Source organism: Pristis pectinata, chromosome 7, assembly GCF_009764475.1.
Source record: "Pristis pectinata isolate sPriPec2 chromosome 7, sPriPec2.1.pri, whole genome shotgun sequence".
In the NCBI taxonomy this organism is placed as follows: domain Eukaryota; kingdom Metazoa; phylum Chordata; class Chondrichthyes; order Rhinopristiformes; family Pristidae; genus Pristis; species Pristis pectinata.
In genome coordinates, this window is record NC_067411.1 from 64,387,100 (window position 1) to 64,412,494 (window position 25,395).

The 25,395-nt window shown below is 39.5% G+C and overlaps 1 protein-coding gene across 1 annotated transcript in view; it reads left to right on the forward strand.

The window, feature by feature from the left end:
* The window catches only part of glis3 (GLIS family zinc finger 3), a 388,168-nt gene that overhangs the window by 336,476 nt on the left and 26,297 nt on the right, over positions 1-25,395 (forward strand). Inside the window, exon 10 of the mRNA XM_052020524.1 lies at positions 18,584-18,757. Coding sequence (XP_051876484.1) covers positions 18,584-18,757 — 174 coding nt within the window. The remainder of the gene's footprint in view (positions 1-18,583; positions 18,758-25,395) is intronic.

The following is a 25,395-nucleotide window of genomic DNA, read 5'->3' on the forward strand; positions in this document are numbered from 1 at the left end:
AAGTGAGGAGTCATCTCGGACAATTGTTTTCTGATTGGATTGCTGATGAAGAGCTTGTCTACAGCTGGTAGCTAAAACTCCAATTCTCCATCCAACAATGGTCCCACACCTTATGTGAATTCGGTAACTGATTGTCACAGTCTCTGGGCCATAATGCAAGAACATAAGTCATCAAAGAATAAACATTCCAAATCAAATTTATGAATAAAAATATATCAAAAGCATAGAAACATCATCTAAACAAGTGTGCTAAATCACAGGCATTGATTGTGAGAGTTGGAACATCCTGTTGCAGCTGTACAAAATATTGGTAGGCTGCACTTAGAATATTAGTACAGTTCTGGTCACCACACCACAGGAAGGATATGGTAGCAATAGAGAGAGTGCAAAAGTGATTCACCAGGATGTTGCCTGGAATGGGGGGCTGTAGCTATAAGGAGAGATTGGATAGGTGGGGTTTATTCTCACAGAGTGTAGGAAGCTAAGGGGTTACTTTATAGAGGTTTATAAAATTATGAGGGGCACAGATCGGACAGATGGTCATAATCTTTTTTTTCCAGATCAGGGGAGTCTAAAACTAGAGGGCACAGATTTAAGGTGTGAGGGGAGGAAGATCTGAGGGTTAAGTTTTTCCACACAGAGGATGGTGAATACTTGGAAAAAGCTGCCTGGGAAGGTGGTGGAGGCAAATACTATTACAATGTTTAAAAGACATTTGGACAGGTACTTGGATAGGAGAGGATACGCGCCTAATGTGGACAACTGGGATTAGTGTTGATAGGCAGCACGGTTGGCATGGATGTGGTGGGCCGTAAGGGCCCATTTCTGTGCTGTATGATTCTATGATCACTCTGCCCACTTCCATGCTCCTTTGCCTGTCCTAGTGCTACCCAAGTGGCTGCATCTGCCTGGTGAAAGACTATTGGGTTTCAGTGGGGGAGACTACAGATGGCTTTGGATGCTGATTGTATACATCGCTGTGCCTGAATAAGCTTAGCTTTAGACTCTACAATCTTAAAAAGATGTTAAAGTCCGGTTCAACTGCCTGGCTGACAGGATGCAAGGGCCCTAGCAGAATGGGAGAACTGAGAGGGTGAACCTTGTGTACCAGAACTAATGCTCAGTACCAGAATCAATATCAGCAACCTTGCCCATCAAAGCTGCACGTGTCTGAGTTGAAAGTATGTGAATGCAGTTGGCAACTATTTCCATCTTGATCAGTGTCAAGAATCTTGGAGCAATCAGTGTTAGAAAACCTTGGGTCCTGCCCTCTCCCATGCTGTGCCACTCTCTAATACTTCCTATATTGGATGTCCTTGAAGATTACCAACAAACAACTACTCCAGCTGCAACATACCTGTTAATTGGTGTTGGCTGGCTTCAAAAAGTGCAGGCTTATGTTACAAGGAGCTAACATCTCACAGTATTGCCCCCTTCTAATGCATCGTCTCAATCAATGACAGGGTTAGTCATTGAAATCAATATACTGAGCAGACAGCACAAAGTTAACATGCTGCCTTCATTGTAATTATCAAGCATAAATTAATAACACATTGGGATTCCTGTGTCCTTTACCAGAAATTAACCCTAACCCCACTGCCCCCTACAATGTTGACATACATAACATAACTATGAGACCATAATTCCAGCATCACATTTGTCTGTAACAATGAATTGTTGGAAAATTTATTCTCAGTTCTTTTTTACTGCTAATTGGGGCATGTACAAATTCCGCACAACAGTTTTATTTAAATAAAAAAGCAATTCATTTGGATTATATAGCAAAACTTTCCCTGTGACAGAAAATGTGAGTCCAAAAGCCTGCAGCTTATATCTGAAAAAACTAGTCTTAATGATGATATTTAAAATTAGTGTACAAGAAATCTAAACATTTAAAGACCAATTTTAACTCAGCTTGCCTGGAATGAATGGGGTGAGTAGAAAGTTAAAATGGCAGTAAGTACCATATATTGTAATTGACCAATTTGCACTTACTGCCATCTTAATTTCCTGATACTCAACGGTATCAATGCGACCCTCTATAAACAGCAAGAGGCCTCATTAATATTTAAACACCGGGCTCCAGTGACCACATTTGGACCCTATTGCAAGCTGTATTGCTGATTACAGAAATCTGAAACTACTAATGAAAGTTAGCGGCAATCAGGACCATGTTTAGAATCATGGTGACTGTGAGATTTTATGTTTTGCAGATTTCCATGTGGGTTATGAGAAGCACGAGTGCTTCCCTGGGCCCCCATACCTTTGGCCTCTTCTGTGGAGGCTTCTACCACCTCTTCCAGTCATGATTGCCTCCAGACCTTACCTGACAAATTAACATATGCCAAGGGCCATATCCCAATGGCTACTACCCAAAATCGTATTAATGAGAGCTGGAAGTTAAAGTTGTTCAGGCCTCCCACGAGCCATAGTCATGGATAACTTCCACCCAGATCTGCCTCTGCTGCCATAATCCTGTCCTGAAGCAAATTCAAGACTGCAATCTTGATTTTTAACCTAGCATAGCAGATATATGGGAATACTACCAGATGCAAGCCCCCTCCAAGTCGCAAAGCATCCTAACTTGGGAATATGTCATACTACTTCATCACTACGTTAAAATCCTGGATATCCCTCATTAACAGCACTTGGCAGCAGCTCTCACCATAGGGATTAGTGCCTTTCATGAACAGAGCTGTCCAGCACTTTCCCAAGGGGAGTGGGATGCACAATAAATGCTCTCCTTGCCAATGATGCCCATATCCCATGAACAACTGAAAAAAAGGAACTTCATTGTCAGGGTTCATTGATTTGGCAGGTGAGTTAGACTGATTGACTTCATTCCATGCTATTTCCAAGCCAGAAAATTAAACTCAGACTCGATTTCGCTCCTTGGGCACAATGATCTAAATGTTTTTCTTAAAAACTTCCGTGAAGATTAAGCATTCCTTAGATAAGATGAGCTCATTCAAAAATATTAGCATTTTGAAAAACACTTAAAATGAGCTGTGGCTCACCTGAGGATAGAACTTCCTATTTTTTTTTACCATGCATGATTGGGTACCAATGCTCCTCCTGTCTATACCAGATCTCAGGCTCTTACATTAGTTCATCAAACCATGATCCTCAAAATCATCAGTCATCACAACGTTCCCTGACTTGACAGCGCCATCTCTTAGTCTCCTTTCCCCAAAATGTGTTCCCTGCACAAGGGGGAAAATAATTTCCACTGTAAACAGGAGATAGCTTCAAGTTTTCTCAAAGTTTCTGAAAATACTCCTGCTTACACTTCTATGTCAACACAAATGTCTTTGAAAGCTTTATATTGTTTAATGAGGATTGTTTGCTGACTGTCAGTTGACTCCATATACTGTTCTCTTCCTCTGTGGACATGTCCCTTACAACAAAGCCGCCAATTGTCTTGTCAATTCCCATAACACAGGCATTTGCATCCTCACTCATATTCCTCTGCAATGACAGCCCACTTCTAATCCAACCACTTTAGCATTTGGCAAATGTTCCCAGATCTTTGATCTTCCAACTGGATCCCTCAGCTTTTTGTTCAGCCTGACTCCCACACCCCAGCATTCTATCCCAGTGCTTCCAGATCCAAATAACACATCCCTGTTCCACTTTAGTACCACTGCCAGAAACCCCTATATACGGGGCACTGTCTGTAAGGAGTTTGTACGTTCTCCCCGTGTGTCTGCGTGGGTTTCCTCCAGGTGCTCTGGTTTCCTCCCACATTCCAAAGGCATACAGGTTAGGAGCTGTGGGCATGCTATGTTAGCGCCAGAAGAGTGACAACACTCGCGGGCTACCCCAGCACATTCTCAGTAATGCAAAAAGATGCATTTCACTGTGTGTTTCGAAGTACATGTGACTAATAAATAAATATCTACATATTATTGCTACAAATCAGACTGTTTCATGAATACTTATCTATCTTACGACTGCCTTCCCAATCCATATTCATTCTAATGACATTCTCCCTGTACCAGCACACTATAATACCCCTCCCCTACTCCAACACTGCCTTGGAATTCACCCCTGGACTTACATATCCTCTGTTCCATTTCCTAGCATCATCTCAATCCTTGCAAAGTGCATTTTGGAAGTTCAGGTATTCTCTACAATGTCTGAACTACTAAAAGTGTCCAAAAGACAAGTTATCATACATGGAGTACATGTAATCCAGATTCTAAAACATAAGCTTCACCACAATGAGTATGATCATTATCCAAAAATTAAATGTTTATAGTAGTGATTACAACTAATGTTTAACTGCAGGCCTCGGTAAATTGAATGTTTTATATTTTGTTACATCATACATTTGATGCATTTTGACAAGATTGTTTCATAGAATATTTTCTCCACTGCCTACCTTTCGCCTCCATTTCCATATTATGCATTGATTGCATACCTATAGGATAATGCCAATTAATTCTTCCTCTTCTGCTTTTTATAGTTTGGGGAATATTCTGTTCATATGGCATTCTTTCTCCTGTACATTATGTGATATTAAAACATAGCAGATGTTTGGGGTTGTGCCAGTTCAAATGCATCAGTTATTTTCTGCAGAATAATCTTGCCATAACAAACATCTCAGAAGTCTCTTTCAGAATACTGTTGTAAATTAAAGTTGCATTTCCAGAATATTTTAATTAATATAAATGGCTGTTGTGATGGTTCAATTCTTAAATGCATTCTGTTAAATTAGAACCACATAGATTAGGACTCATTGGAATTTTGGTGGGGAGGTGGGAGCTCCATCTTATTTGCTTTCTACCAGCATGTTAAGTACATTTTGCAATGGCAATGAGTTGGTGACTCCTAACAGCAATCAATCTTTATGAATTAGACTACAAGAGATTCTCCACCAGTGGAAAATTCTACGAATCATAGGCCAAAGGTTCCCAGCACCTCCTAACATGCTACATTTACCATATGTGTCAAATTACAAAGTCCCCAGACTCAACTCCCCTGCAGCACTGGTTGCCTGATCTCATCCATGACGGCAGCAATAAGCACAAAATACGGATTGTTCCAATAATTTGGATTATGGAGAGGAAAGGTTAGCCAACATTCCTGGTCCTGATAACATTTTGCTGTATGTTCAGGCACATCAGGTGAGAACTGATTAAACTTAGTTGTGATACTTCCTTGTATCTAAGTTGCCAGTCAGTGCTCACTGGCTTTATTCATGCATAAAAAATGCTTGAAGTATTGATGTTTGGTTGTATGCTGATATTGTATCCTGTCATAAATCACATCTACAGGAGAACAGATGAGAAAATGGGAGGGAATGGTAGGAATCATCAATAATATGATAAAAGGCTGTTCTTATATGAAATCCTTGGCAAATCATAAACTCTTCAAATATAGATTGACATAAGAAAGAAAACTGCCATGATTTTGGTCTACAATAGACATGTCTGCCCTCTTTTGTCATTCAACTCACATCTCACACCCCACTTAAATTTCCAGCTTTTCTTCAGATTACTGAGTTTACCTAGAGGGTCCAACTCTACGATTATGCCAATGAAATATATTAACATTATATAGGCAGGACCAGTTTTAATTCTAAGCTGCTTTGCCATCCATTCAAATCTGCCTTGTTTGTTTTCTCCAACTTGGGGGCTGAAAAAATTGGAATCTTTCCCTGACAAATCATTTTCAGTTTTATCTCTAACTTCATCTCCACCTCAATCTTTCCTAATTTCCCAGAAGGGAGAATATTTTTGTGTGTTTGCATGTTTGATTTATTGAGTTATTTCTAGTTATGGATATATATTGAAGACAGCTTACCCATTAACAATTCACTGCTTCTCCCTAAAACCCCCTACGCCCCTCTGCAGCTGTGAACTCAACTGACTGACAGTTTAAACTGTCAACATTTCAAAATCATTCAGTAATCATCTGTATACTACTCAATATTTTTTTTATTGCAATACATTGGCAATATATGATACTGAATATTTCCCTGTTAGAAATTATTACTGTAAAGTATAATTGATGTTGATGAAGAATTCAATTTAAAAGGGAATAACTACCACTCGTAGACTTAATATTTTCATAATATTGTGTAACCTATACATAAGTCTCAAAAAATGTAAGAATATGCAGAAAAAGTGAATGTTCTTATTTTAAAAAATGAGGTATTTAGCAAAACAGATCCAGATATCCCTCTTGACATCCAAATGATCAATTATCAGGTGTTTGAGGGAACCAGTTAATTATGTAAAGAACTCATCCTTGCCTCGCTTCAAAAATGACTAACTTTACCTCTGCAGATTACTAACTCTCATGTTCCACTGAAGAATAATGTTTAAAAGGAATGCAGATGATCAGAATCAGGATTGCCTATTATTGCATCTTAAAATGTCTCTCACTTTCAGGACCACTGGTTTACTAAATTTATGGCAACAAAGCCCTTTTAGTTATTATATTCTTTTACAAAGAACTTTGAGTATGTCACAGATATTTGAACTGTTGGGTGCAAAAGGCACAGCAGACAGCTCTTTGGCAGTAATCCCATACACTTTTAACTGAGTCATTAATACTAAATTTTCTGGCCCACTGATTGTCTTTCTGTCAGATATTCACTGAGGTTATTCACATATATTGCTAAAATGGTGGAAATTAGTTATTTGGCACATAAAACTGAAAATGATGTGTTACAGTGATGGCAGTAAAGAGGTGCAAAATGGCAACGAAGGAGAACTCACACACAGCACAGCATGTTTCAGTAAATTTGAACTGTTTGTACTGTCAAAACAGTACATGGGGTTCAGTCATGCTTGGCTTGGCACTGTTGCAGCTTTGACAACAATGGATAGCCATTGAAAACCTGGGCCATCTTCATACAGAAGATTTTTAAAAGTGCCGAGAGAAATGGGGATTTTATAAGCAAGTCATTTAACTAAATTAAAGAGGTTGTTGCCTTGAGGCATTACCTAAGAGGCAGCCTTCAGATGCAGCTGATATGTCTCGGGAAATCAAGCATCCTTTTTTCTGTGCTCCATTCACATCAAATCCAGTTTTCTGACCAGGGATTTTGCTGTTCTAAAGTTACTATTGAATTGCTTTTGACCATATCTCTCACTGAGCTTGATTTCTCCTCTTGCGTGGTGTTTCTCCAAGCATAGTTCTTTGTGCCAGATTTGCTAAGAGCTCTCTGTATGGAACTATTGTTCCCCACTGGAAATGTGCCATACAGCTTCCATGGAACAGTGCATTGTAAAAAGGGGGCCATGCAAAGTAATAACTTTTAGATGACCTATCTGATTATAATGCACATGGACTCTACACTTGGATCCCATCAAGAATGAAAAAAATTCCAAGGTGCTTACATTTATCATTAACAGTTCTGGTGTCACAGAGCATCCCATTTGCTCTTAGTTCCTTCCTGTGACTTGGGACACAGCATTCAGTTGTCTTAAGAATTTTAATAAGGTCAATGATCTTGTGCTCTCAGAGAATCGTCCTGGTTCACCACACCTCCTACATCAAGAACTTCACGGCAATGGTTCTACATACCAGACTCCAGATGAACCTGATGTACTGTCTTGCTCGTACAAACAGTTCAGTGTTACTGAAACAAGCAAGTTTTCCTTCATAGCTGTAGTTGGACAACTTCTGCATGTTATCTGCAGCTCCACCTGCACCCAACTATAACATTTCTTTTAGCTGAGACATGAAATCTTATCTTTTCTCGTGCAAAATATTATTTTCATGTTTGCTAAAATCTTTTGTCTATTTTGTTTTTGTATGTTATTATAATGACTACATTTAAGCACTATATTTTTCTCTACATTGTGCCTGGTGATTTCCAAGGATATGAAAATCACAATTAAAGGAATGTTCATTCTTTCTTTCTCAGCAGAGTTCTTTTGCACCAGTCTGATGCCATCTAATTTGCTTGTAATAGGACCAATTACTTGTTCATGGTGTTAACACAAAAGAAAATTTGACCAGCACAGCACCCTCCACATTTGGGTGATGTGATATTTTCATCAAATGCAGCATCATACGTACAGCAGAAGGTGAAAATCTGAAATCATGCTGAACCTTATTTATTGACTTGCATTTGATAAATCTGGAGTTTAAGATAGAAATGTGATACATTTAAAAAAAAACTCTACCATGAAAAAAAACATGAATGTTTCAACCAAAATTTGACCAGAGATAAAAGTTGCCAAGTGCTTCAAGATTGGTGGAAAATAACCCAAAGAGACAAACAGGGCAAATATTCTCTTACAGCACACCTCTGCTTCTGAAATTATCAATAGTAGCTGCCACTCCACCCATTTGTCCACAGTCTCCGTTTGCTTGTTGCTCATTTAACTCACCAGTCACAGGATTTGCCAGTTTTTTTCTCTTCCAAATGGCAATTGGGAAGGATTTACTATACATAAAAGAAATACTTAGGGATTTTTTAAAAGGCTAATAAAATGCTGCTTCGTTTGAAATCATTTTCCTTTATGGTCTAAGCTGGTAATGGTTATTGACTTGCACAATTCACATCTTTCCCCTTACCACCAACACATCTCCAGTCTTCCTTTGATAAGCACCTGATATCAGAACCCTGTCTGGGTTCAGAATCAACCTCCTTATTTAACTTGACAAAGCCAGGTTAGAAATAGTAAATTCAAAACAGACCATGCAGAAACTATGCAGATCTATTTTTAATTTGGTATTAATCTGGCATTTACACAGAACTTACTCGTTCTACATTCAGCTTCCTTTTATCTGATTTGCATCAGATTAGCTGTTTTAAAAATACTAATATATCAAAGAGCCAATTTTATGGCATCATGTTCGCACCATTGAGTTTCACCCATTAGGGATATAATTTGCTTGTTGGCTCTCTTATGTCTCCTACTTAGAAGGCTCTGCACTTCTGACGTAACACTTGATAGAAATATTACTGAATTGCACCATTGAAGCCTAGAAGCCAAGTAGTAAAACTACCTTGACAAGCATGAGGTATCACATTCTTATTGCAAATTGAAGCAATTCTGGAGGAAAGTAATTAAATATTTTCTATAATCATTCATAATAGGCTGGAATGTCCGATGGCTGGCACTGTAACGTAGCGGTTAGCACAACACTATTGCAGCACCAGCAATCGGGATTCAATTCCCGCTGCTGTCTGTAAGGAGTTTATACGTTCTCCCCGTGACTGCATGGGTTTCCTCCGGGTGCTCCGGTTTCCTCCCACATTCTAAAGACATACAGGTTAGTAGGTTAACAAGGGTGTAATTGGGTGGTGCAGGCTCATTGGGCTGCCAGGGCCTGTGACCGTGCTGTATAAATGAAGTTTAAAACTCTAATGACTGGCGGTTACTGGTCCAAAAGATTAGAGCCCATCAGATCCAAGGCATGTTGGCAAATAGGATCCAAAATTGGCTTGGTAATAGGAGGCAGAGACTGGTGGTGGAAGGTTGTTTTTCTGATTGGATCTGTGACCAGTGGTGTACAAAAGAATCAGTGCTGAGACCCTTGACATTTGTGATATACATTAACAACTTGAATGTTTATGTAGGAGGTATAGAACATAGAACATTACAGCACAGTACAGGCCCTTCGACCCACGATGTTGTGCCGACATTTTATCCTGCTCTAAAATTTATCTAACCCTTCCCTCCCACATTGCCCTCCATTTCTCTATCATTCATGTGACTATCTAAGAGTCTCTTTAATGTCCCCAATGTATTAGTAAGTTTTCAGATGACACAAAAATTTGTGGTGTTGCAGATAGTGAGAAGGATTACCTCAGGCTATTGCATGATGTTGATCAGCTGAAAAATTTGGCAGAGCAAACTGAGCTGGAATTTAATCCTTACAAGTACAAAGTGATGCATTTTGGAAAGTCAACTAGGTGTAGGACATACACAGTAAATAGTAGGGCCTTTGGGAGTGTTAATGAATAGAGAGAAAGTGAGAGAGAACAGAGAGAGAACAGGGGTTACTAGACCATAAATCCCAGAAAGTGGCAGCACAGGTAGATAGGGTGGTGAAGAAGGTAAATTAGTTCATTTTTTCACATGTACCAAGTTATAGTGAAAAACTTGTCTAGCATACCATCCACACAGATCAATTCATTACGCAGTGCAATGAGGTATTACAAGGTAAAACAATAACAGAATGCAGAATATAGTGTTGCATTTACATAGAAAGTGCAGTGCAGGCAGACAATAAGATGCAAGGCCATAACAAGATAGATTGTGAAGTCAAGAATCCACCTTATTATACTAGGGGACAGTTCAATAGTCTAATAACAGTGAGATAGAAGCTGTCCTTGAGCCTGGTGGTATGTACTTTCAGGCTTTTTGTATCTACCACCCAATGGGAGGGGGAGAAGAGAGAATGTCCAGGGTGGCTGGGGTCTTTGATTATGTTGGCCGCTTTACTGAGTCAGCGAAAAGTGTAGACAAAGTCCATGGAGGGAAGGCTGATTTCCATGATGTGTTGAGCTATGTCAAGGACTCTCTGCAGTTTCTTGCAGTAACAGACAGAGCAGTTGCCATACCAAACCGTGATGCATCTGGATAGGATGCTTTCTATGGTGCATTGATAAAAAAATGGTGAGGGTCAAAGGGAACATGCCAAATTTCTTTTGCCTCTTGAGGAAGTAGAGGCTCTGATAAGCTTTCTTGGCCATGGCATCTATGTGATTGGACCAGGACAGGCAATTGATGACGTTCAGTCTTAGGAACTTGAACCTCTCAATTCTCTTGATCTCAGCACATTTGATGTAAACAGGAGCATGTACACCATCCCCCTTCCTGAAGTCAATGACCAGCTCTTTTATTTTGCTGACATTGAGGGAAAGGTTGTTGTCATGACACCATGTCACTAAGCTCTCTATCTTCTTCCTGTATTCTGACTCATCGTTATTTGAAATTTGGCCCACTACAGTGGTATCACCTGCAAACTTGTAGATGGAATTAGAACAGAATCTGGCCACACAGTCGCAAGTGTATAGGGAGTAGAGTTGGGGGCTGAGGACGAAGCCTTGTGGGGCACCAGTGTTGAGTATAATTGCGGCATTAGTGTGGCTGCCTACCCTTACTGATTGCGGTCTGTTGGTCAGGACATCAAGGATCTGGTTGCAAAGGGAGGTGTTGAGGCATCAAGGCATATGAGATGCTTGTCTTCACTGACCGTGGCATAGAATGTGAGAGCAGGGATGTCAAGTTACAACTTTCTAAATGCATTGGTTAGGCCACACCTGGAGTCTTCTGTGCAGTTCTGGTTGTCACACTACAAGAAGGACATGATTGCACTGGAGAAGGTGTAGAGGAGATTCACCAGGATGTTGCCTGTATTGGAGCATTTCAGTTATAAGGAGAGATTGGATAGACTGGGTTTATTTTCTCTGGAGCAGAGGAGACCAAGGGGTGACTTGATAAAAGGATACAAAATTATGAAAAGGATACAAAAGGTAGGATCTTTCTTCCCTGGTGATGGTGACTAAAACAAGAGGGAGTGAGTATAAGGTGAGAGGCAAGACATTTAGAGTTGTTGGAATCTGGAACACGCTGCCTGAGAAGGTAGTGGAGGCAAGTACTCCCACAACATTTAAGGAGCATCGAGGCAAGCTCTTGAGTCACCAAGCAAAAGAAGGCTATGGATCATAAGTGGGTGAATAGGATTGGTATAGATGTAGTACAATGTTGGCATGGACATGGTGAACTGAATGGCCAGTTTCTATGCTGTACTACTCTGATGCTGGTACTTAACATTCTTTTCAGGTTGGAAAACAGGGCTACTAGTCACTCACCACTCATTGAGTCATTCCAACTCTCTCCATGCTGCTGGGGGTGAGAATCTCCCCCTCCTTGCATTAAACAATAATGTGCAACCTCTGCTGGAACAATCCAATTGCCACCGAAAGGTTTTGGTACTCCAAAAGTACAGGGTGCAGAAAAACCTTGGACTGATTGAGTCCTTGGGAAGGAACATGGCTATGGTTTAATCTGACACTCAGTATGGTGGGGGTTCAGGAAAGTGCCTTTTTATTTTGTAGTTCGTCCTATAGCACAGAGACTTGCTGCCAGCTATCTATATCAGAAAATTGCAAGTGCACTGCCCATGAATTTCCCTCTATTAATTTTAATATAAATAGCCAGTGAGCAAGGCTTCCTGATGCTGGCACACAATCAAAAAAAAACATAATCAGAGAAGTCAATAAAATATAAATATAAGAATTTACAGTTCCTTTCAAAAATTGTTCCTGCATGCAGTACAAAAGTGGTGGACTCCCCTCGTTGGTTAGTCTGTAAGGCCAATGGAGCAAGCTGAGATGAACACCAGGAGATTCTGTATGTTTGCTCCCCTGGCAAGGCATTTAGTGTTGCAAAGACGTGTGCTTCCTGAGGATTTCTCCTGTACTGCTAATAACTTACGATGCTTGTTAGGAAGGTACGTAGGCAGACAGGCAGGCAGGAGAGATAGGTAACAAATAGGAAGGTCCATTCAACTGAACTGGCAAAGTTGAGTCTTTCAGCTCCATTCAACTCAACTGTTCATGGTAATAAAGAGAGAAAATGATGGAAAATCTCAACAGATCAGGCAGCATCTGTGCGAAGAAAAACAGTTAATATTACAGGTCTGGAACCCCCTCATTAGAATTGTGTTTCTGATGTTAAGATCCTTTTGGGAATTCTTTTAATGATGGATTGAGTGTTTGTAAGGTTGTACGTAGAAATTATGTGCTGGATCTTGTTTATTAAAATGTTGTTCGGGATAATATCATCAGACATTATTTATTTCCAGCCAGTGCTTTCTCTACTAATTGTAGGTGTGCCTCAAGAATCAGAATATGTGACAATCAAGCAAATGGCCCTCCCAACAAATAGGTTAGGTGAATGGGTGAGAAGAGGGCACATGCAAAGTAATATGTGGTTAGCCAGTTTGGTAAAAAAAGATAAAAGAGTAGAGTATATTCCAAATTGTAAAAGACTGAAAAGTTTTGGCATTCAAAGGGACTTGGATGTCCTTGTAAACACATCATAGAACATAAAACATAGAACAGTACAGCACAGAACAGACCCTTCGGCCCACAATGTTGTGCCAACATAGCTAATCCCTCCTACCTACACAATGCCCATATCCCTCCATTTTCTTCTCATTAACTCAGAAGTATAGCAGGGAATTAGGAAGGCAAATTGTATGGTAGCTTATATTGCATGAAAATTTGAATACAAGGGTAAAGATGGATTACTGCAATTAAACTGGTCTCTGGTGAGACCAAACCTGGAATATTATGTACAGGTCAGTCCTTCCTTCCCACAGTGGGATATACTTATGAGAGGGGGAATGCAATAAAAGGTCACCAGATTGATCCCTGGCGTGAGAGAAACACCATGAGGTTGAGCAACCTTGAACCTCTCATTTGGGTTTAGAAAACTGAGAGGTTATTTCATTAAAATGTACAAAATTCTTATAGTGCTTGACAGGGCAGAGACAATGTTTCGTCTGGTTAGGGAGTCAAAAACGAAGTTCACAGGCTCAAAATAAAGGGTCGGCCATTCAGGACATAAATGAGAAGAAATTTCTTCACCCAGACAAGATGAGGAGGGATGTGGAGACTCAGTGACTGAGTAAATTCAAGACAGAGATTAGGAGGCATTTGAGTATTAAGGGAATTAAGAAATGTCATATTTCATATTAGCTTATCATCATATACATCAGGGTACAATGAATTTCCTTGCTCTCATGAATCTCACAGAGTAAACAGTATATATGGTAATAATAAATACAACAATAAATGAAACGACATGTGCAAAATGGCAGAATGGTGCAAAGATATTAGTGCAAACCATAGTACTGCAAAAAGAAATGATACAGTGATAATAATAGAATAACCAAGAAAGGTAGAATTATGAGTCCAAGAACATGGAGGCACCACTGGGAAGAGGATGTGAAAGAGGTGATTAGTTCAGAAGTCTGATAGCGGTGGGAAAGGAGCTGTTCTAAAGTCTGGATGTCTGAACTTTCATGTTGGATGGTTGTTTGATGGACAGGCTGATGAAGATAACACTTGGAAAACATGCTGGTGAAGATCACTGGGTTATCATGGAGAGATGCAGAAAAAAAACACTGAGCCTCAGTCTATGCCTTGTTTGTGTTTGCTGTAGAGTGCTCTGCACCTCTTTGTGCCTGTTGTTTTGCACATGTAATCTGTGGGCACCCAGCTGAATACAGCCACCTGCATTGTACCTGGAATTCTCTCCTTGACTCCCCTCCCCTGGTCCCCTGGTTCTCTATCCTAGCTAACTTCACTTTCTGGAACATGTTTTGGAGTTCAAGACCTGCAAGCTGATTGGCACACTGATAAATAGGCTGCACTTGAAAATGCACAAAATTTCTATAGAGAATGTCATATTGAGGTTGACTGATATAAATGGTTAATTTACAATGATAATTCTTATCCTTTGTGCAGTTATTTTATGAAGTGGTTTTAGATTTGTCATATACCATTGATATTTAATGCAACAAGTTAATATGGACTAAAATGAAATTCGGGTGCCTGCAATTGCCCCTGAAATGCAATATCTGCTTTTTTGAAGGTGTGCTTTTAGGCTGGCATCACCAACATATGTGTGGGCTGGTCACATGACCCCCATCACCCCAGTTAGACCAACGTGTCACGAGATTCACCAGAGGAAGATGCTGCTAAATCTTAAGCAACAGATAAATGCTGGAGGAATTCAGTGAGTCAAGCAGCATCTATGGAGAGGCATGAACAGACGACTTTTCGGGCCGAGACCCTTCATCTGGACAAGGATGTTGAACCTTGTCAGGTGTTTAGCAGTTCACCAAGCAGTGTGCATTGTGGCCATTCCTCACAGGTAGGAGGCTGGCAAACAGCAGTCTAGACATGAAAAAACAACAAGATGCTGGAGGAACTCAGCAGGTCAGGCAGCATCCTTGGAGAAAAACAGACAGTCAACATTTCGTGTCAGGACCTTTTTTCAGAACCGAAGATGCGAAAAGGGGAAGCCCAATATGCAGGGTCTTAGAACGTTTTGTGGAACACTTATACTCTGTCTGTAACTGCATTCTGCATCTCCTCTTTGCCAGTCACTTCAACTCCCCCTCCCACACTATCACTGATATGTCAGTCCTCGGCCTCCTCCATTGCTGGGAGAAATCCAAACGCAAACTGGAGTAACAAGACCTCACTTTCCGTCTTGGGACCTTACAGCCTAATGGGATGAACATCAACTTCTCCCACTTTAAGTAAAGCACCGCCCCCCACCCCGCCCCCACCTTGCCTTTTCTTTTCTTCCCTTTCCTAGCCTATCTCTCTTTTTCTTCCTGCCATTTTTTTCTCTCTCCTTTTCCTCTCCTCCTCTCCCCCCATGCCGCCTGCCTCCATACCTTTGACCCATCCCCCAGTGGATCTGCTCTCCCTTCCCCCCCTCCCGCATCTGTCTATCACTATCTCTTACCTGCATCTACCCCACCTCTGCTCTTTTGTCCACCAATCAGTGTTCTGCTTTTCCCCCCCTATATATTGGGCTTCCCCTTTTCCCATCTTCAGTCCTGAAGAAGGGTCCTGACCTGAAACATTGACAGTCTGTTTTTCTCCATGGATGCTGCCTGACCATCTAGATTCCAGCATCTGCAGTCCTTTGTTTCTCTAGCAATCTCGACATTTGAGCCCATCATCTGAAGCAATATGTCGTCTGATAGCACTCTGATATACAATACTTTTTAACGCTGCAATAAAAACAGAGAATGCTGGAAATACAAAGAAAGTCAAGTAGCATGTGTGGAGCCAGAAACAAAATTTCAGGTCACAGATGCTGCATGACCCACTGAGTATTTCAGCATTTTCTGTTTTCATTTTAGATTTTCGGCATATGCAGTTTTGTTTTAGTTTTTCAATAATAGTGCTGCAATATTTTCTGAATAGAACTGAGCTGGTTGATTCAGAACCCAACTGAGAATCTAGTTGGCAGTTTCCTGTCCATGGCCCTGGTCTAGGGAGTATACATTGGGAGTTCTCTTCAGAAGACCATGTTGAGAAGGTTAAGTAGCCAAAATCCTGTGAAGATTCGAAGTTCTGGAACACAAATACTATCATAGCTTTACTTGCATTCTTTAAGCAGGATTCTTTTATTTTTTTCAATAAATTTCATGAAATTTGTTGTTTGTGGAATGCTAAATAAACAGCTAATATTGCAAATGACCCCACTCCCTTGCTGCTCTCAAACTGAAACAGATGCTGTACAGCCTTGGTAATTCTAACCCTGAATTGACTTTGGAATACCTTATCCTATCTGTCCCTAAGATTACTTACTTCCACCTCTTCAACAGAACCAGCTTTTGCCTCTATTACATCTCAACTATTGCTGTAATATTAAACTCACTTTTGTTACCTCTCATCTTGACTCCTTTGATGGTACATGAGCTGCACTCGGCATTAACTTCATTCAAAACCACAGCCCATGTCTCCTTGTATATGAACTGACACTCAGCCATGACAATAGGCCATGTCTGAGCTCTCTCCTTGTTTACCAATGCAACTGAATGTAAAGGGAGAGAGATGAAACAAGTTCTTTAGACAAAATAATTGAAAGTGAGAATTAGGATAGGATATCTGCAGCAAAATAATTTACAGAAAGCATAAGAATTGTAATTCTGATAAAAAAATAACTAGCAGTGATTTAAGTGCTAATTCCTCTGTTGGTTTTTCCTTGTTTTAGTGCTGGGAAGTACCTGCTGATTGGCTTAGCATAAAATTACATAAAGAACCAGCAAAAGTTTTGCTGTCCTGATAAAGGGTTTCACCGGCCTCATGTGACTGTAGAATGTATCTAGGATACAGATGATTGATAACACATAAGTGGATTGGGACTGGAGAAAATGAGAGAAAATAGCGAGGGTGAAAAAGAGGAAGATATCTAAAGATGACTCAGAGAGTGATAGATCATACACCACACAGATTGGAAATGACAATTTGCACATTTCCAAGATTTGCATTGATAATTAAAAATAACACAGAAATAAGATAGAAGGATTAACAAACCTTAGGGTATTTTAAAGATTTTATGTAAGTACTTCATTTTTTTCTATTAAACACATCAAAGCACTTCACAATTGAACTTTCATTTCTGCATTATGTATTTGGTTGCCTAAGTCTTTCATTATCCATTGTCATTTGATCAATAACATGTAAAAATGTACATGTGCTAAAACTATAAATTGCATCCGAAATGGGAACTAAAGCTAGAACATTGGCGTAACTTATACCAAAAGAATAGGGATTAAAAGGCACACTTTTCATAAATCGTCTATTTGACAACGATGTTAAAATAATGAAAACATTGTATATTCTTTTTGCACTGGACATAATCTGGAACAAGATAGTATTACTTCCACATTATTAAGATTTTTGTTACTCGACTACAATTGGTTGCAACAGATATATTGCAAGATTCTCTATGTTATGAATAGGAAGTTGTAGAAGGGTTCAAACATGCAGAATGAGAGCAAGGCAGTGTGAAAGATGTATTCTGTATGCAATCTGATGGGCTGTGCCAGCTGGCTTGGCTTTGATAGTTTGCTCTTGTAATAGGACTCAGCTGTAACCTTTCACAAAGCACTCTGCTTCCAGCAAGTGTAACATTTAATTCATTGTAATATTGTGCTGAACATTGAGAACAGCTGGTTTTAGTCATTTATAAAGATATATTGTCTCTGAAGTTGATCAGCACTTTTTCCATTCAAACAGAGAACGTACTATTTTCAATAGTCATTGTGTAATTGCTCATAATGTGATAAAATAAACTTTACTTGCATTGCAGTGTGTTTTTTTCCATTTGAGTTAAACACTGAACAGAGGTTGAAATTGAATTGGTCCCAAATTATTCATGAATACATGAAAATGAACTATGGTCAACTGTAAATGTTGATTCATTTTCCCCTTATTGATGCCCAGCATAGAAAAATGCTAGTTTTTATATATTGAAAACCAGTTTACAAGTTCCACCATCTTGGCTAGCCAATAGACATTCCAAATAATGATTCTCCCCCCAGTTCCCATCTAATGGGCTGAGAAGTTCTCACAGCTTTGAGGTAACATTTTGTCTCTGCATGATTGTTAGAAACATTTTACACACTTTTGGAATTCGGTCAATGAATTTCATAGGTGTTGCAAAATATAAAATATTATGGTTGTGCAGCAGCTACAGTGCTGTCTCAAAGATCCAGGGACCAAGTTTGATCCTGACCTTGAGTGTGTGGAGTGTACACATTCTCCTTGTGACCATGTGGGTGTCTGCAGAGTGCACCCAAGATGTGCTGGTTGGTTACTTGGTTGCTAGAAGTTACCCCCAGCGTAGGTTAGTGGCAAAAGAATCAAAAGGGAGTTGATTGGCACATGAGAAAAAAATAATATCTAGGGCTATGGGGAAATAATAAGAAGGGAAAGGGACTAATAGGATTGTTCAACTGGGAGCCAACATGGATTCAAGGGCCACATAACCTCCTTCTGTGTTGTATTAGATAAGAAAGTTGATGAAGTAATGCAAATTTATCTAATTCCTTTCTTTTTTCTTTATAGGTTATTACGGCCAGTTACAGACTTTCTACCCACCCCAATATAGCGAAGCTTGTAGAAATATGCGCCAAACCAGTCCTCACAACATGGTACCGCCACTTGAAGACTGTCTGTTTCCCACAACTATGGGTCAAGCTGGATTTGATGCCTTCCACAGAGCGTTGACTGCTCATCCAGGTGAATTTATTTTCATTTAATGCTAGAGTACCAGAAACATTTGCCACTCCCTAGCAGGCTGAAGTGCAACTACACATAAAAGAAATTTCCAAGCTATAATAACTAAAATTTCTACAGTGCTAGGGACATCGTGATTGAATTATCTGCAGGAAATGTCCAGATACAGGTGTTAAATGGTTTAAACCTTTTCCTAATAGAGAAGAAGAAAATCAAAAAGTCAACCTGGACCACACTCTTCACCTCTAAAACACTGGTTATAGAAATAACTTTTCAGCAAGTCACTCGCCTTCCCTCACAGGGATATTAACATATGGTTATGGCTAAAGAGAATTAAAGCCAGATAAACTTCAACAATAATAAACATTAACAAATCATTAATAACTATATGGCCTGCTCCTTGTAGCACATTTGAAAACTTCTTTCTTTTTCAATCTTTTTATTAAATTTCAAATTAATAAACATAGCAATAGTAATTATACACATGATACAAAGAGATCGGGATTACAATAATAACAGTTAACATATACAGACACAGAGAGTAAGATATATAATCTGAACCTCCCAATCTCTTAATAATTGAACATGAAAAAGATTTAAAAAGAAATTTGATTATATGAAAAAATAAAATTAAAAAAAACAGTAACAAAACAAAAAAAAGTAATAATAAACAAAAACTAACCAAGAACTGAACAAAAGCTGGGCTGTCGTATTTCTTTGGTTAAAAACATTATTATGTCTTTAACTCCGCTCCTCCATATTCGAATAGAAAGTTATTGAAAAGGATTCGGAAAAGGTCAGCTTACATCATATGAAAATGCTGGATAAATGGGCTCCAAGTTTCTTCAAATTTAACCGAAGGATCAACAGTACCACTCCTAATTTTTTCTAAGTTTAAACATGTTATAGTTTGGGAAAACTATTGGAATGTAGTAGGAGGTTTAGGATCTTTCCATTCAAATAGAATGGATCTCCTGGCTACTAATGTAACAAATGCAATCATACGACAAGCTGATGCATATAAATGGCCAGAATCCATCATTGGTAACCCAAAAATTGCAGTAATAGGATGAAGTTGTAAATCAATACTCAATACCACTGAAATAATATCAGAAGTGACTTTCCAATATTTTTCCAAAAGAGGGCAGGACCGCATTTGAAAATTTATACATCTTCACAATACCTGTATCTTTTTCACTTACTGTTATAATTTTGATTATGTAGATGATATTACCATCTTAAGCGTATTATCGCTATTTACATAAATTGAGGAACATTTCTGTTTAAGTAGTTAAATGTATAACCACTTTAACATCGAATCAGGAAATGTTCAATTCAGTTTAAAAAAGTGTCACATTTTGTATATCTTTCATGCTGCCATACCTATCTGTAACACAAGTATAGTTCAAGGGCCTGAGGGACAGGTTTTGCACACAGAGGTGGTGGACATGTGGAACAAGCTACTGGAGGAAGTGGTAGAAGCAGGAACAATACAATGTTTAAAAGACATTTGGACAGGTACATGCGCAGGAAAGATTTTGAGGGATGTGGGAAAATACAGGCAAATGAGAGGAGATCAGGTAGGCACCTTGGTTGCCATGGACAAGTTGAGCCAAAGGGTCTGTTTCCGTGCCGTATAACTCTACGACTCTGTTGAAAAGGCCACGAGGAAAAATATAAACAAATAGTTCCAACCATATTGTGAAACTGATTATACTTTCTCATGATGCCCTATGACACGTTTTCAACTGTTTTTTTATTATACAAAGTATATGCATGAGAAGTTGCTATTAAATGTTTTATAATGAGAGCTCTGAGGTTGGCACGATAGTGTAGTGGTCAGCTTAACACTATTACAGTGCCAGCAACCCAGGTTCCATTCCGGCCGCTGTCCGTAAGGAGTTTGTTCATTCTTCCTGTTATGGACTCAGTGAAAGTCCCTTTAAGATAGAGAGTGTGTGTGTATGTGTGTGTGGGGCGTGCTTACGTCAATAGAAGATAAAGGACGTAATGACGTTGTTGAAGAAGTCAGAAGAAGAAGAGAGAGAGAGAAGGGAGAGAGACACCAGCCTGCTTGTTTTCTCTATTGATGGATGAGAAACAATAACTGTGTTTGCCACTGAAATCCATGTATGGAAGTTGGAAGTAATCCGGTGGAGTTCACTTTGTTGCTGACCTGTAGAAGGAAACAGGTATTTGTATGTGGACGACCACGGTTCGGATGCTTTTCGGGGTGAGGAAGTCACTACCGAGTAAACACTGAAGTGTCGTTTGGGTTCCATCGTGGAACATTTGGATTTCGTATGTACTCTCTCTATGTTTTTCTACATCTACATCTTATCTTCAGACAACGGTGGTTGTTGAAGAAGCCCTTGCTCATGTTTCACCTTATGGCTTGCGGAACTGAACTTTAAGAACCATTCAGGAACTGGGAGTTTTGGACTTTGTCACACACACACACGAAGAGTTTAGTTTTGGGGTTAACGTTCGAGGTTTAACATTCTTGAATTCTAACATACTAACATTTTTTTTTTACTTTTATTTTACGTATTACCATAAGTAGTGATTAATAAAATAGTTTTTAACACTGAATCATGCTCAGTGTGTTTCTTTTGTTGCTGGTTTGTGACAAAATTGGGGGCTCGTCCGGGATAGTTCCCAAGGTTAACGAGATTCGTCCGGGATAGTTCCCAAGGTTAACGAGTGTCATCTGGAATCGTTCCCCAGATTGACGAGATTTGTTCGGGATTCAATCCAAAGATTAGAGGCCGAACGAGAACAAACCCAGTTAAAGATAGAGGCTGAACGAGAGCAAACCCAGTTAAAGATAGAAGCTGAACGAGAACAAAAGAAATTAGAGGCCGAACAAGAGGAAAAGAGATTAGAAGCTGAACGAGAGCAAAAGAAATTAGAGGCCGAACAAAAGAAATTAGAGGCCGAACAAAAGATAACTCAGATGAAGTTAGAGGCTGAACGGGAACGAGAGATAACTCGGATGAAGTTAGAGGCTGAACGGGAACGGGAACTAATTCGGTTAAAGTTTGAGGCAGAGGAGAAGGAAAAACAGAGGCAGCATGAGTTACAAATGAAGCGTAGGAGTTCGGAATCTGATTCTGATGATGGTTTTTCAGCCAGCAGGGAGGTTCGATTAGTCCCTCCGTTTGAAGAAGATCAGGTTGATCAGTATTTCCAACATTTTGAAAAGGTTGCTGTGAGTTCAAACTGGCCAAGGAAAGGATGGGCTCTTATGGTACAGAGTGTGATTAAAGGTAAAGCTCAAAAAGCTTATTCTGCTTTGTCTGTTGAGGATGCAGCTGATTATACCAAGGTAAAACAAGCTATATTGAAGGCCTATGAATTGGTCCCTGAGGCTTATAGACAAAAATTCAGAGACTTGAGGAAATCTGCAGATCAGACTTATATGGAATTTGCCAATGGAAAGAGAATATGTTTTGAACGATGGTGCCTGGCTAAAAATGTAGATGGGGATTACGATAAATTGACAGAATTGATACTGGTGGAAGACTTTAAAAGATGTGTTCCAGCTGAATTAACAACATATTTAAATGAAAAGGCAGTGGAAACTTTACAAGAAACTGCTAGGTTGGCAGATGATTATGCTTTAACCCATAAATCCAAATGGGGACAACCTAAAACCTTTCAAAAGAGTTACAAAGACAATCCAGGTAAACCGGAGATTAAATTGGGAGGTAATCAAAAAGGAAAGGATGAAAAGAAGCCAGGGCTGGAGAAACCTGTTGAGCGTACTTGTTATTACTGTAGGAAACCTGGCCACGTGATATCTAATTGTGCCCTTTTGAAGAAAAAGAAGGAAGCTGGGCCCAATGCTTGCTTTCAGGCAATTAAAAATCAAAAAGGTTTAGGAGATGCTGTTAAAGATCAGTCCTTGCAAGAGGGAAAAGCGGAAAAGTTGGAGGAGGTGAGAAAGGAATTCCGTTCGTATGTATCAGAGGGTTTTGTTTCACTGAATGATGAGTCACCCCAGGTGCCAGTGAAAATTCTTAGAGATACTGGGGCTAGTCAATCTCTCTTGCTGGACAGTGTTTTAAATTTTGGTGAAGAAAGTGACACTGGTGAAGTAAATCTAATACGAGGCATTACAGGTGAGACCATGTCTGTACCTTTTCACAGGGTGATTTTAAAGTCAAAGTTCGTAGAAGGACCAGTCGAGATAGGGATAAGACCTAGTTTGCCAGTGGAAGGAGTTTCTTTGTTATTGGGAAATGACCTTGCAAATGGAGAAAGTGATCCTGTGGTACGGTTAACAACCAAACCAAGGATTGATGAGTCTGAGGATGATCCAGATGTTTACCCATCATGTGCGGTGACTCGAGCTAGAGCTAAAGAATTAGCCAAGACAGACAGTCCGGTGCAGTCTGATGTAGTTCCTTGTGACAGTCCTAAACAGGAAGAAAATTTTGATGCCTTATCTGAGACTTTTCTGTCTTCACTGGAGGATCAACATCCTTATAGTGAGCCTGAATTTAAAGATTTGTCTTTGTCAAAGAAGGATTTTATGGTGGAACAGACAAAGGACCCTGAGTTGACAGAATTGAAAGAAAAAGCACTCTCATGTGAGGAGATTGAAAAAGTGCCAACTGGATACTATGTCAAAAATGGAGTGTTAATGAGGAAATGGAGACCTCCTCATGTTCCTGTTAATGAGGAATGGGAAGTTATTCATCAGGTTGTTGTTCCAAAAGTTTATAGGGATGAGATTTTAAACCTGGCCCATAGTATGCCTTTGGGTGGTCATTTTGGTGTGAATAAAACTGTAGGGAAGATCTTGAAACAATTCTATTGGCCTGGTTTGAGAAAAGATGTGGTGATGTTTTGTCGAACCTGCCACACATGTCAGATGGTAGGTAAACCAAATCAAAAACCCCCTGTGGCTCCATTGAAACCAATTCCTGCTTTTGGGGAGCCCTTTTCGAAGGTGATTGTGGACTGTGTTGGCCCCTTACCAAAGTCTAAGACTGGAAATCAGTATTTGTTAACCATCATGTGTGCCACTTCTAGATTTCCAGAGGCAATACCCCTTAGAAATATTAAGGCCAAGACGGTGTCAAAGGCTCTTGTAAAAAATTTTTTACCTTGTTTGGTTTGCCAAAAGAAATCCAATCTGATCAAGGTAGTAATTTTATGTCAAAAATTTTTCAACAAATAGTCTATGAGCTGGGAGCAAAGCAGATTGTATCATCTGCATATCACCCAGAATCTCAAGGAGCTCTGGAGAGATTTCATTCTACTCTCAAAAATATGCTGAAGACTTATTGCTTTGAAAACACCAAGGATTGGGACGAAGGTATCCATTTACTTTTGTTTGCCGTTAGAGAATCGATCCAGGAGTCAATAGGATTTAGTCCGTTTGAGCTTGTGTTTGGACATAGGGTGAGAGGACCTTTGGAGTTGTTAAGAGAGCAATGGGTTAATGAGGAAGTTCACTTGAGTCTGTTGGACTATGTCCAAAAATTTAAAACTCGGTTGGAGAGAGTCTGCCAGCTAGCGAGAGAGAATCTGAAAACAAGCCAGATAAGAATGAAGACATATTTTGATAGACGTGCTCGGCCTAGGACATTCGCAGTGGGGCAAAAGGTGTTGGTATTTTTCCCTAGCCAAAATAATCCCTTGCAAGCTCGTTTTTCTGGACCCTATGTTATTGAATCTCGAGTGACTGATCTAACATATATAATCAAAACACCAGATAGACGCAAGAAAACACAACTCTGTCATGTAAACATGCTAAAACCTTATTATGAGAGGGATTCAGTTGTGGCCTTGGTGGATGGTGTAAAGGTTGTTTCTAGAATGCCTGATGTTGATGTTGAGGAAGGCCAATTTAGACCAAATATTGTTCCATCGAAACTAAAAAACCAAAATATCATGGAGAACCTTGAAACGAAGTTGGACCATTTACAAGTTTCACAAAAACAACAGATGAGAGAATTAATTTTAAAATTTAAAAATCTGTTCCCAGATGTTCCAAACAGAACATCGATAATTACCCATGATGTTGATGTTGGGGATGCAAAACCAATCAAACAACACCCATATCGAATGAATGTGGAAAAAAGTAAACTTGTTGATCAGGAACTAAAGTACATGTTGGAAAATGATATTATTAGACATTCTACTTCAAATTGGAGTTCGCCCTGTGTTATTGTACCTAAACCTAATGGAACTGTTAGATTTTGCACAGATTACAGGAAAGTGAATGCTGTAACAAAGTCAGATGCTTACCCTATTCCTAGGGTGGATGATTGCATAGACAGAGTGGGAAAGGCAAAATTTCTTACAAAGATTGACCTATTAAAAGGGTACTGGTGTGTTCCATTAACAGATAGAGGACGGGAGATTTCAGCCTTTGTAACCCCTTCTGGATTGTATGAATACAATGTTTTGCCATTTGGAATGAAAAATGCTCCGGCAACATTTCAAAGAATGATTAATTCAGTGATTCATGGGTTAAAACATACAGATGCCTACATTGACGACTTAGTGACTGGGAATGATACTTGGGAAGATCACATCTCTGCGTTAGAAAGGTTGTTTGAAAGACTTTCCAAGGCTAACCTTACAGTTAACTTGGCTAAAAGTGAATTTGGCCATGCCACTGTGAC